Genomic DNA, 13,877 nt, shown 5'->3' on the forward strand with positions numbered 1-13,877 from the left:
TCATAGTTAATCAGACAGATTTAATGTACAACAAATATTTGACAGAATTATATAAAGTGGGGTCTTCTTTTAATTGTGTTGTCCAGCTGAGTCCATTGATATAAATATTGTTTATGTTTCTAGAAAAAAAGAATTTTTTTTTAACCTGACAGTTCTGATGGAAGTTCTGACATCTCACAATAAAACATGTTGTTTATTTGTTGTTTATGTAGAATATAAATACAAGTGTGACTGGTCATTTTATTAAGTTTTGACCACTGATTCATGTGATATATATTTTGTTTATATTTATTACACAACATTGTAAAGTTTATGACACAAGTTTTGATGTCTGTTATATGTTGATATTACAGTATGGACAGACACCATTAATGTGGGCGGCTGAGGGAGGACACCTGGAGGTGGTGATGTACCTCATCAGTCACGGCAGTCTGTTAGAGGCCACAGACCCGGTAATGATAGATATAATCACCTTACTCTGACAAAACATCACTTTATACAGAATCTACACAAAATCATGTCGTTAATCAGACAGATTTAATGGACAACAAATATTTGTTAGAATTATATAAAGTGGGGTCTTATTTTATTAGTAACACAGAACTGAATCAGATAGTAAAGGTTTTATTTTGTTTCCTGACAAAAAGTTATTTTGTAAACATCTGATTTTAATGAGAAGTTGATGAGAACAAGTTGTGTTAACATCTTTAGTCAGATAATGTTAATTCTACAGATCTAATGTGAAACATCTTTTAAAAATTACAAATACTTGACAGAATTATATAAAGTGGGGTCTTATTTTTCTTGTCTCTTCGTACTGAATCAGAAATTATAACTTATTTAAATGTTTGTTGAAAACAAGTTTTTTTTTTAACTTTGATCATTCTACTTAATCATTGTTAATCAGACAGATTTAATGGACAACAAATATTTGATAGAATTATATAAAGTGGGGTCTCATTTTAATTGTCTTGTCCAGCTGAGTCCATTGATATAAATATTGTTTATGTTTCTTGATAAAAGTTTTTTTTTAACCTGACAGTTCTGATGGAAGTTCTGACATCTCACAATAAAACATGTTGTTTATTTGTTGTTTATGTAGAATATAAATACAAGTGTGACTGGTCATTTTATTCAGTTTTGACCACTGATTCATGTGATATATATTTTGTTTATATTTATTACACAACATTGTCCAGTTTATGACACAAGTTTTGATGTCTGTTATATGTTGATATTACAGGCTAGATGGACACCATTAATGTTGGCCGCTGGGAGAGGACACCTGGAGGTAGTGATGTACCTCATCAGTCACGGCAGTCAGTTAGAGGCCACAGACTCGGTAATGATAGATATAATCACCTTACTCTGACCAAACACAACTTTATACAGAATCTACACAAAATCATGTTGTTAATCAGACAGGTTTAATGGACAACAAATATTTTTTAGAATTATATAAAGTGGGGTCTCATTTTATTCGTAACACAGAACAGAATCAGATAGTAAAGGTTTTATTTTGTTTCCTGACGAAAAGTTATTTTGTAAACATCTGATTTTAATGAGAAGTTGATGAGAACAAGTTGTGTTAACATCTTTAGTAAGATAATGTTAATTCTACAGATCTAATGTAAAACATCTTTTAAAAATAACAAAAACTTTACAGAATTATATAAAGTGGGGTCTTATTTTTCTTGTCTCTTCGTACTGAATCAGAAAATACAACTTGTTTTAATGTTTCTTGAAAAAACTTTGTTTTTTTTTAACCTGACAGTTCTGATGGAAGTTCTGACATCTCACAATAAACATGTTGTTTATTTAGTGTTTATGTAGAATATAAATACAAGTGTGACTGGTCATTTTATTCAGTTTTGACCACTGATTCATGTGAAATATATTTTGTTTATATTTATTACACAACATTGTCCAGTTTATGACACAAGTTTTGATGTCTGTTATATGTTGATATTACAGTGGGGAATGACACCATTAATGTTGGCCGCTTTGGAAGGACGCCTGGAGGTAGTGACGTAGTTTTTTTTTAAATTTTGATCATTCTACTGAATCATTGTTAATCAGACAGATTTAATGGACAACAAATATTTGACATAATTATATAAAGTGGGGTCTTATTTTTCCTGTCTCTTTGTAATGAATCAGAAAATATAACTTGTTTTTATGTTTCCTGAAAAGGTTTTTTTTTCAACTTTGATCATTCTACTGAATCATTGTTAATCAGACGGGTTTAATGGAGACCTAATACTTGACATAATTATAGTCAGATAATGTTAATTCTACAGATCTAATGTAAAACATCTTTTAAAAATAACAAATACTTGACAGAATTATTTAAAGTGGGGTCTTATTTTTCTTGTGTCTTTGTACTGAATCAGAAATTATAACTTGTTTTAATGTTTCTTGAAAAAAAAAAAAATTTTCAACTTTGATTATTCTACAGAATCAACATAAAATCATGTTGTTAATCAGACATGTTAGGCGAAGTAATATAACTACTCAATGGAATTTTTTTAAATTTTAGATGTGGATTCTGCTAGTAAAAATACATCAGAATATAGAATAAAAAAAGGGGGTAACCGTTTTCGTTTTCCAGATACAAGCTGTTGAAACTAACAGCATTATAAGCCAGAAATACAAAGGATGTATAGTAGAAATCATAAAAAACGGCAGATTTTTTTACTTATTTTAAAATTCGAAGTTCAATTAAAAAATAAACGACGAATCCATTGGTGCAAAGAAAGTCCTTAGCACCCGTGCTGGTTTTCAAGCTATATTCTCTTGAAGTTTGATTTTAAGCGGAGAATTATAAAATATTCGGCGACGTTATTGATGTCTACTGTAACGTCACCACAAATTCTACTCTATAACGCTATTATACCCATTGTACAGTACAGTATTGTCATACAAATCGTGACTGTGGTTAACACATTTTCATAAGTATTGGAGATGCTAAAAAGATAAAAGCATAATCGGTTGAGATGGTTGATAATGATACAAACTGAAAAATGTTTATGAAGAATATTTCTGATGCCAAAATAATGCAAATTGGTAAATAAATATACTGCAAGTGAAAGAAAGTTACTGTATAGACTTTAACTCCATCTTTTCTTGATTAGACAGGGTTCCATATCTTTTTTTAAATATTTGTATTGGTCTAATAATTATTAATCAAATATAGAGTTGTCCAGATTAGAACAGAACAATTCTATACATATTTGAAAAAAATCATTATAAAATTGGGATCGCTTCTTTTCATTCTCACCATTTCCGGCGCTATTCGAGGTATTGTGTATACAACCCATTCTATTTGTCAAGTTCACACACGTGCACGTAATTCTACAATTTTACTTTAAAATTTCCTTTCCCGATAGCTTGCTTTTTAGCTCACCTGTCCCTTAAGTGAGCTTATGCCATCACTTGGCGTCCGTCGTCGTCCGTCGTCTGTCGTCGTAAACTATTTCAAGAATCTTCTCCTCTGAAACTACTGTGCCAAATACTTTCAAACTTTAACTGAATGTTCCTTAGGGTATGTAATTTATAGATTGTATCCGAAGTTATGATCTATCAACAAACATGGTCGCCATTGCTAAAAATAGAACATAGGGGTCAAATGCAGTTTTGGGCTTATAACTCAAAAACCAAAGCATTTAGAGCAAATCTGACATGGGATAATATTGTTTATCAGGTCAAGATCTATCTGCCCTGAAATTTTCAGATGAATCAGACAACCTGTTTTTGGGTTACTGCCCCTGAATTGGTAATTTTAAAGAAATTTTGCTGTTTTTGGTTATTATCTTGAATATTATTATAGATAGAGATAAACTGTAAACAGCAATAATATTCAGCAAAGTAAGATTTACAAATAAGTCAACATGACGGAAATGGTCAGTTGACCCCTTTAGGAGTTATTACCCTTTATAGTCAATTTTTAACCATTTTTCGTAAATCTTAGTAATCTTTTACAAAAATCTTCTCCTCTGAAACTACTGGGCCAAATACTTCCAAACTTTAACTGAATGTTCCTTAGGGTATCTAGTTTGTAAATTGTATCCGAAGTTATGATCTATCAACAAACATGGTCGCCATTGCTAAAAATAGAACATAGGGGTCAGCAGTTTTTGGCTTTTAACTCAAAAACCAAAGCATTTAGAGCAAATTTGACGTGGGTAATATTGTTTATCAGGTCAAGATCTATCTGCCCTGAAATTTTCAGATGAATCAGACAACCTGTTGTTGGGTTGCTGCCACTGAATTGATAATTTTAAGGAAATTTTGCTGTTTTTGTTTATTATCTTGAATATAATTATAGATAGAAATAAACTGTAAACAGCAATAATGTTCAGCAAAGTAAGATCTTCAATTAAGTCAATTGACCAAAATTGTCAATTGACCCCTTTAGGAGTTATTGCCCTTTAAAGACTTTTTCACAATTTGATCATCATGTTGACTTACTTTAAAAAATCTTCTCCTTTGAAACTGCTGTATCAATTTCAGCCAAACTTAGGCTAAATGAGTTTCAGAGTATCTAGTATAAATTTTATATTTTATTTCCTTGTATGTCAAGAAACATAGCTCCTATGGCTAAAATAGAACATAGGAGAAAATGATTATTTTTTTTTGGCTTTTGAAGAAAATAGGACGATCCAAAAAACATTTAAATAAATTGAAAAGCCAAAATAATCATTGATGAGAGATTTAACCAAAAGAATTAAGGTGAGCGATTCAGGCTCTTGAGAGCCTCTTGTTTCTTTAACTAAACGACATGTCATTATCTTGAATTCAATTTTTGCTTGAAATTCAAAGGAAATAATTGCTTGTACCATTATTTCTTAAATTTCCACATGTACGACTCATAAAAAGTAAGAAATCTGCAACTGCATGAGATGTCATCTTCAGAATGGCTATTATAAGGTCAAAAGAGGAACCTGTATGTAAATTTCAGAAAAAATAAAACAGATCGGAGTTTTTTTTATATAATTTCCCGTTGCATAGATCAATGCCTGTTTAATGCCTTAGCATTGTGTATATGCGTATTGTTAAGTGTAATTCTAAAGTTTTGCGCAATTACAGTTATTGTTATATGCTGTAAAAAATGTGCTGGTTTCATGACATTAATGTACTGGTGTCATGATATAAATGTACGTACTATGTAATGCTATACGAATGTAGGTATGTTTTAGTGTACTGTTATATGATTGTGCCAAGAGCGATGTAATAAGAATATATGCATCCATGATGCTAAAATTTTTTCGTAAAATTAAAATACTAATTGTTTTACAAATGGTTTACAAAGTACATCATTCAATATGTATATAACAAAATACCTACAACTTGAAATTTAAAGTTGAACTATCAATATATTTTTTTCAAGAAAATTAGGCCCGTGACCCTCTATTTTCTTATATATATATATATATATATTTCCAGAAGTATTAGTAAACGAAATTAGCCCGTCGAATCTTAGACAAATCTATTGTTAAATGTTTCTTTAATCCTGTTAATAAGAACAACTTATGTTTTCTTTATATAAATAAAATGAATACCCTAAATGTGGTTAATATCAATGTATTGTTACGAAAAAACAAGGCCCGCGATCCATTTTTTTATATTGAAATTTGAAATTTCTTTGACCGAAAAGTCTTTTAGAGAAGCTTACGAAACATTTATCGCCGAAAATTTTGACACCACAGCCGCCTTATCAAATGAAGTGGATATAAGCAATTATTATAAGCAACCATAAGGCCATCAACCATGAGAAAAATCCCTAACATTTCGTCGGTTATTGAAGGCTCCGACATAGTAACATTATTTTCTTCACCCTCTCTCTTCTTCCCTATACCTTAAACTCTATAATTCTATCATACTAGTAATCTTCAATTTTGAGACTTGAGAAGAAAAAAATACTTCAGAATTGTATTTTCTACTTCTGAATGATAAACAAAAAGAACAACACAAGAATGCACATTTCGCTATCCTTTAGAAATTGGAACTTGATCAAGAAAAAACTGCATATTCTATTTTCATCATACATGTGTAGTTTCAGTTTCAACCATTGTTCTAAATATAGATTTTACTTTCCAAAAAATTGCGGACAGAATAGAAGACACCTGTTTATTTTATGCTCAGTGAGAACTGAGATTTGGATGAGATAGATGATTAATTTTACTTATTCTGGATAAATGTCACTGTGTTAATACCTTAGTTTTTGTGTAATGTTTTGTAGACACAATCTGATTATTTTGTTCGTTTTTTTCTCTGTAAGTTTTGTCCTGCCACTTATACTTGTTAAATTGTTTTCCTTGAGGCCTATCGTTTAAACTTTTCACACAAAAATAAATTATCCTAAAATTTTCAATTGCATAAAAAACGGGACATGCCCACACATTTTTAGTTCAACACACATTTACTGTAATTATTCGTTACCTTCAAGATTGCGCTACAACAATTCATTCAAATAATATATTGTGGGGTCAATTCTGGTTTGATTTTAACGAGTATGATACGACTAGAAGCAGAATTGTCACTAGTTTATTTGTTTATTTTCAATTTCTGTTGAAATAAATACTGCAATAGTATGTACCCGGCCGCTCCTGTATGAGGCTAAAACAAAAACAGTTACAGACTAACACACAATACTAAAATTTCGGATTGGAGTTTTGAAATTTTGAGATAGCGCAGGAATACTTATTTGGGTTCATGATAGACCGCACAAAGTCAATGAAATGAAGATTTCTCTTTCATGTGCCATTTTCCCGTACTTGGAGTAAGGGAGATAACTTGCGTAACTAACGACGCACGTTTTGTATCCCGTTTTCCGCTAGAGTCGTGCAATTACGTACTTCGCCTTAAATGGACAACAAATACTTGTTAGACTTATATTAAATGGGGTTTGCTATCATTTTTTCCTGTTTTGTAGAACTGAATCAGAAAAAATATCTTGAGTTTATATATCTTAATCAACCATTTATCAGTTTATACACAAGTATAATTGTTTATTATCCTACCCAATGTTATATTTCTTACACTTTGATAAATTGTTTGACTCCTCTCTTGATTTATTATCACACTCCATTAACATGTTTATATTTTTATATTGTTATAGGATGGAGAAACAGCTTTACATTACGCTGCTCAAAATGAACGGATTGATACAACAAAGTGGTTAATAGATCAAGGGTGCAGTCCTTGGGTGAAATCAAAAAAGGTAACATTCAGTGTTCATTCTTATTCGGTATCTTTATTAACAAAAAATGTATACATTTTAAATTGATATATAGAACAAAATTTCACTTGAATTTATGTGAACCAAGTATTTAACTTGGAGCAAGCATCTGATTTACCATTAATCAAACCAACCCACAATCCACACTTAAAATGATGTCAAAACACTGATCACCAATCAAATGTTAACACATGGACAAATAATCAAATGTTAACACACTGACAACCAATCAAAGTATTTAACATGGTGCAGTCACTTGATTTACAAACATTAATCGTACCAACACACAAACCACACTTCAAATGATGTCAACACACTGATCACCAATCAAATGATAACACACGGACAAATAATCAAATGTTAACACACTGACAACCAATCAAAGTAATTAACATGGTGCAGTCACTTGATTAACAATTATTAACATGAGTCATAAAAACTGAAATACCACAATTCAAACAAAGTCAACAAAGGGATAACCAATCAAATCATGTCAATACAATGATCACCAATCATACACTACAAACACAACTTTCCATCAATCATACATTACAAACACAACTTTCCATCAATCATACATTACAAACACAACTTCCACCAATCATACACTACCAACATACCTTCCACCAATCATACATTACAAACACAACTTCCACCAATCATACATTACAAACACACCTTCCACCAATCATACACTACAAACATACCTTCCACCAATCATACATTACAAACACAACTTCCACCAATCATACATTACAAACACACCTTCCACCAATCATACACTACAAACACACCATCCACCAATCATACACTACCAACACACCTTCCACCAATCATACATTAATTTACAAACACACCTTCCACCAATCATACAATACCAACACACCTTCCACCAATCATACACTACAAACACAACTTCCACCAATCATACATTACAAACACAACTTTCCACCAATCATACATTACAAACACACCTTCCACCAATCATACATTAATTTACAAACACACCTTCCACCAATCATACATTAATTTACAAACACACCTTCCACCAATCATACATTACAAACACAACTTCCACCAATCATACACTACCAACACACCTTCCACCAATCATACATTAATTTACAAACACACCTTCCACCAATCATACAATACCAACACAACTTCCACCAATCATACACTACCAACGTACCTTCCACCAATCATTCATAACCAACACAACTTCCACCAATCATACACTACCAACACACCTTCCACCAATCAAACACTACCAACACAACTTCCACCAATCATACACTACCAACATACCTTCCACCAATCATACACTACCAACACACCTTCTACCAATCATACACTACCAACAAACCTTCCACCAATCATACACTACCAACACACCTTCAACCAATCATACACTACCAACAAACCTTCCACCAATCATACACTACCAACACACCTTCCACAAATCATACATTACAACATACCTTCCACCAATCATACACTACCAACGTACCTTCCACCAATCATACATTACAACACATCTTCCACCAATCATACATTACAAACACACCTTCCACCAATCATACACTACCAACACAACTTCCACCAATAATACACTACCAACACACCTTCCACCAATCATACATTACAAACACACCTTCCACCAATCATACACTACCAACACAACTTCCACCAATCATGCATTACAAATACACCTTCCACCAATCATACATTACTAACACACCTTCCACCAATCATACATTACAAACACACCTTCCACCAATTATACATTACAAACACACCTTCCACCAATCATACATTACAAACACACCTCTCACCAATCATACATTACAAATACACCTTCCACCAATCATACATTGCAAACACACCTTCCACTAATCATACATTACAAAAACACCTTCCACAAATCATACATTACAAACACACCTTCCACCAATCATACACTACCAACACAACTTCCACCAATCATACATTACAAACACACCTTCCACCAATCATACATTACAAACACACCTTCCACTAATCATTCACTACAAACACACCTTCTACCAATCATACATTACAAACATACCTTCCACCAATCATACATTACAAACACCTTCCACCAATCATACATTACAAACACACCTTCCACTAATCATTCACTACAAACACACCTTCCACCAATCATACATTACAAACACACCTTCCACCAATCATACATTACAAACACACCTTCCACCAATCATACATTACAAACACACCTTCCACCAATCATACATTACAAACACAACTTCCACCAATCATACATTACAAACACACCTTCCACTAATCATTCACTACAAACACACCCTCTACCAATCATACATTACAAACATACCTTCCACCAATCATACATTACAAACACACCATCCTCCAATCATACACTACCAACATAACTTCCACCAATCATACATTACAAACACAACTTCCACCAATCATACATTACAAACCCACCTTCCACTAATCATACACTACCAACAAACCTTCCACCAATCATACATTACAAACACACCTTCCACCAATCATACATTACAAACACACCTTCTACCAATCATACATTACAAACACACCTTCCAACAATCATACACTACCAACACACCTTCCACCAATCATACATTACAAACATACCTTCCACCAATCATACACTATCAACATACCTTCCACCAATCATACACTATTAACATACCTTCCACCAATCATACACTACCAACATAACTTCAACCAATCATACACTACCAACATACCTTCCATCAATCATACACTACCAACATAACTTCCACCAATCATACACTACCAACATACCTTCCAACAATCATACACTACCAACACACCTTCCACCAATCATACATTACTGACATAACTTCCACCAATCATACATTACAAACACAACTTCCACCAATCATACATTACTGGCATACCTTCCACCAATCATACACTACAAACATACCTTCCACCAATCATACACTACAAACATACCTTCCACCAATCATACATTACAAACATACCTTCCACCAATCATAAACTACCAACATACCTTCAACCAATCATACACTACCAACACACCTTCCACCAATCATACACTACCAACATTCCTTTCACCAATCATACACTACCATCATACCTTCCACCAATCATACACTATCAACATACCTTCAACAGATCATACACTATCAACATACCTTCCAACAATCATACACTACCATCATACCTTCCACCAATCATACACTATCAACATACCTTCCACCAATCATACACTACCAACATACCTTCCACCAATCATACACTACCAACATACCTTCCACCAATCATACACTACCATCATACCTTCCACCAATCATACACTACCAACATACCTTCCACCACTCATACACTACCAAAATACCTTCAACCAATCATACACTACCAACATAACTTCCATCAATCATACACTACCATCATACCTTCCACCAATCATACACTACCAACACTCCTTCCACCAATCATACACTATCAACATACCTTCCATTAATCATACACTACCAACACACCATCCACCAATCATACACTACCAACATACCTTCCACCAATCATACACTACCAACATACCTTCCACCAATCATTCACTACCAACATACCTTTCACCAATCATACTCTACCAACACACCTTCCCACCAATCATACACAACCAACATACCTTCCACCAATCATACACTACCATCATACCTTCCACCAATCATACACTACCAACATACCTTCCACCAATCATACACTACCAACATACCTTCCACCAATCATACAATACCAACATACCTTCCATCAATCATACACTACCAACATACCTTCCACCAATCATACATTACAAACATACCTTCCACCAATCATACACTACCAACACACCTTCCACTAATCATACACTACCAACACAACAACAATATAATCATACTTCAACTAACACACATAACATCAACATGCCGTAAATCAATATCACAATGAAGAACACAACTAAAATCTATTCATACTCCACCATAACACCGTTCACCAATCATACACTGTCAACACACCTTAAACCAATCATATAATGTTATCATAGTTTACCCACACACCTACCATCTTATCTTACTTTACCCACAAAACTACCATCTTATCTTACTTTACCCACACAACTACCATCTTATCATACTTTACCCAAACAACTACCATCTTATCTTACTTTACCAACACACCTACCATCTTTTCTTACTTTACCCACACAACTACCATCTTATCTTAATTTACCCACACATCTACCATCTTATCATACTTTACCCACACAACTACCATCTTATCATACTTTACCCACACACCTACCATCTTATCTTACTTTACCAACACACCTACCATCTTTTCCTACTTTACCCACACAACTACCATCTTATCATAGTTTACCCACACACCTACAATCTTATCATACTTTACCAACACACCTACCATCTTATCTTACTATTATTTATCGTTTTATATTGTATAGGTAAAATTATTGCAACAATTACCTATTATTTATTGTTTTACATTGTATAGGTAAAATTATTGCAACAATTACCTATTATTTATCGTTTTACATTGGATAGGTAAAAGGAGTGTGTTCGATAAGGCCCTAAAATGGCCCACTTTTTTAGCCTAAATTTCAAATTCGGATTTATCGCCCAATATCACGATATATTATAGCTAATACATTGACTAGCTAGGAAATAAATCATTTTGTTGAAAATTTTACGTTTCTGCGTTTCATTTTGACGTCACAAGTTGTTCTCATATTGATTTTTCACGAAAAAATCAATGAAAATAGGTGAATTTCCATAGATTATTGGACAGGAAACATAGAGCGCATACATCTACAACAAAGATCTTTTAAAATAATGTTTGTGAAGACATTTCACATGTCTTTTTTTAATCTTAAGCTTGTCGACGCCTGCGCTCTATGTTTCCTGGTCCTTTATTTGGTTGAAATCTAGATGATTTTGTTAAATTTCACCAAAATCCTTTATCTTGACCTTTTTTGGATGTAAAAATCAACATGTTAGAATTAAACTTTTGACAAAAACAGTTCTGTTTAACCTTCTAACATGTCTTTAAGGCAACTTAAAATATGTATTGCCTTGTAACTATGAACTTTATAATTGAGGTCAAATATGGCCCTTACCGAACTTACTCCTTTATTCAACAATTACCTATTATTTATTGTTTTACATTGTATAGGTAAAATTAATGCACCAGTTACCTATTATTTATCGCTTTACAGTTTATGAAATAAAAGAAGATGTATATGTGTATGATTGATGAAAGATTATTTGGTTGTATTTCAGGGACAGACTCCTTATGATATGGTAACAATGAAAAGCTATGATGATTCTGAAAAGAAAAAGAAAAAGAAAGAAGTGATGGACTTCCTTAAGGTAAATATTTTTTCTCAATAAAAAAGAGATATTCACAAATATGTCACAGATATGTTAGAGTCACAACAAACTTGGTACAAAGAAGTTTCAATAAAACATTTGCCTTTAGTTGTCTATGTGGTATTTGTTGTCATTTAACAATGTAAGTTGACAAGCTTGTTACCTAATGTCAGAATGTTGATGTTGGCATATGTGAAAGAAAAATGTTTGAAAACTGTGTACTCATCTGTTTGGATATCTTTTGGTATTTGTTTTGTCGGCTTGCTGTCTTCTTGGTTGATAAATCACATCTCCTTTTATTTAAGCATAATATGTGCATTATGTATCAGTGTATGAAAAGATTGATTTAAATGTTTCTCTAATTCTATGGAAATTTATCCCTTTCCGAACCCATTGTATAAAAAAAATTAATCAATGTGTGGTTGCCGGTGATCTCAAAAGATCATTGGATGATTTTAAGGGTCATAACCTTTCTAGCTAACTGGATGAATCAAAATATGCTAACAGGTGTTAATGAAATTGACAACTTCGTGGAATGTGAAAGGCACACAAAGGGGATTTTCGTTTAACAAAAAAAGAAAATTTATTTTTAATCATTAGAGAAACAGATTCTTACATAGTTACTTGTGGATCATTGTGTTTATCCAATCTCGATAGTTATGTTATAACTGAGGCTCTGACTTTAAAATTGATAATTTAACTATCTCGATTGGATATATCAGATAATCCACTGTTATCTATGTAAGAATCTATATGTATGTAAGTATGTGATAAACATATATATAAATGCACTTCTTTACATCATTTTTTACATGTGTAGAAAAACCTGTGTAAAATCTTTTAGAATCTAATATAAATACAATTACAAGTTAATCACAACATTATTAAATATGCTAATAGTTATCAAAGGTACCAGGATTATAATTTAGTACGCCAGACGCGCGTTTCGTCTACATAAGACTCATCAGTGACGCTCATCAAAATATTTAAAAAGCCAAACAATAACAAAGTTGGAAGAGGATTGAGGATCGAAAATTCCAAAAAGTTATACCAAATACGGCTAAGGTAATCTACCATCATGTTGTATTGCATATAAGAAAAACAAATTATCATGACTAGTAAAGGATAATGATTTTTTTTTAGGGCGTGCAAATAAAAATATTTGAGACATTATTTGTAGCTATAGT

General features: G+C 32.6%; 1 protein-coding gene across 1 annotated transcript in view; it reads left to right on the forward strand.

The window, feature by feature from the left end:
• Positions 1-338: 338 nt before the first annotated feature.
• LOC134684942 (uncharacterized) overlaps positions 339-13,877 on the forward strand; it is a 65,486-nt gene continuing 51,947 nt past the window's right edge. The window contains exons 1-5 of the mRNA XM_063544262.1: positions 339-452; positions 1,244-1,342; positions 1,975-2,022; positions 7,121-7,222; positions 12,601-12,690. Coding sequence (XP_063400332.1) covers positions 339-452; positions 1,244-1,342; positions 1,975-2,022; positions 7,121-7,222; positions 12,601-12,690 — 453 coding nt within the window. The remainder of the gene's footprint in view (positions 453-1,243; positions 1,343-1,974; positions 2,023-7,120; positions 7,223-12,600; positions 12,691-13,877) is intronic.

The sequence above is a fragment of the Mytilus trossulus genome, chromosome 9, assembly GCF_036588685.1.
Source record: "Mytilus trossulus isolate FHL-02 chromosome 9, PNRI_Mtr1.1.1.hap1, whole genome shotgun sequence".
In the NCBI taxonomy this organism is placed as follows: Eukaryota; Metazoa; Mollusca; class Bivalvia; order Mytilida; family Mytilidae; genus Mytilus; species Mytilus trossulus.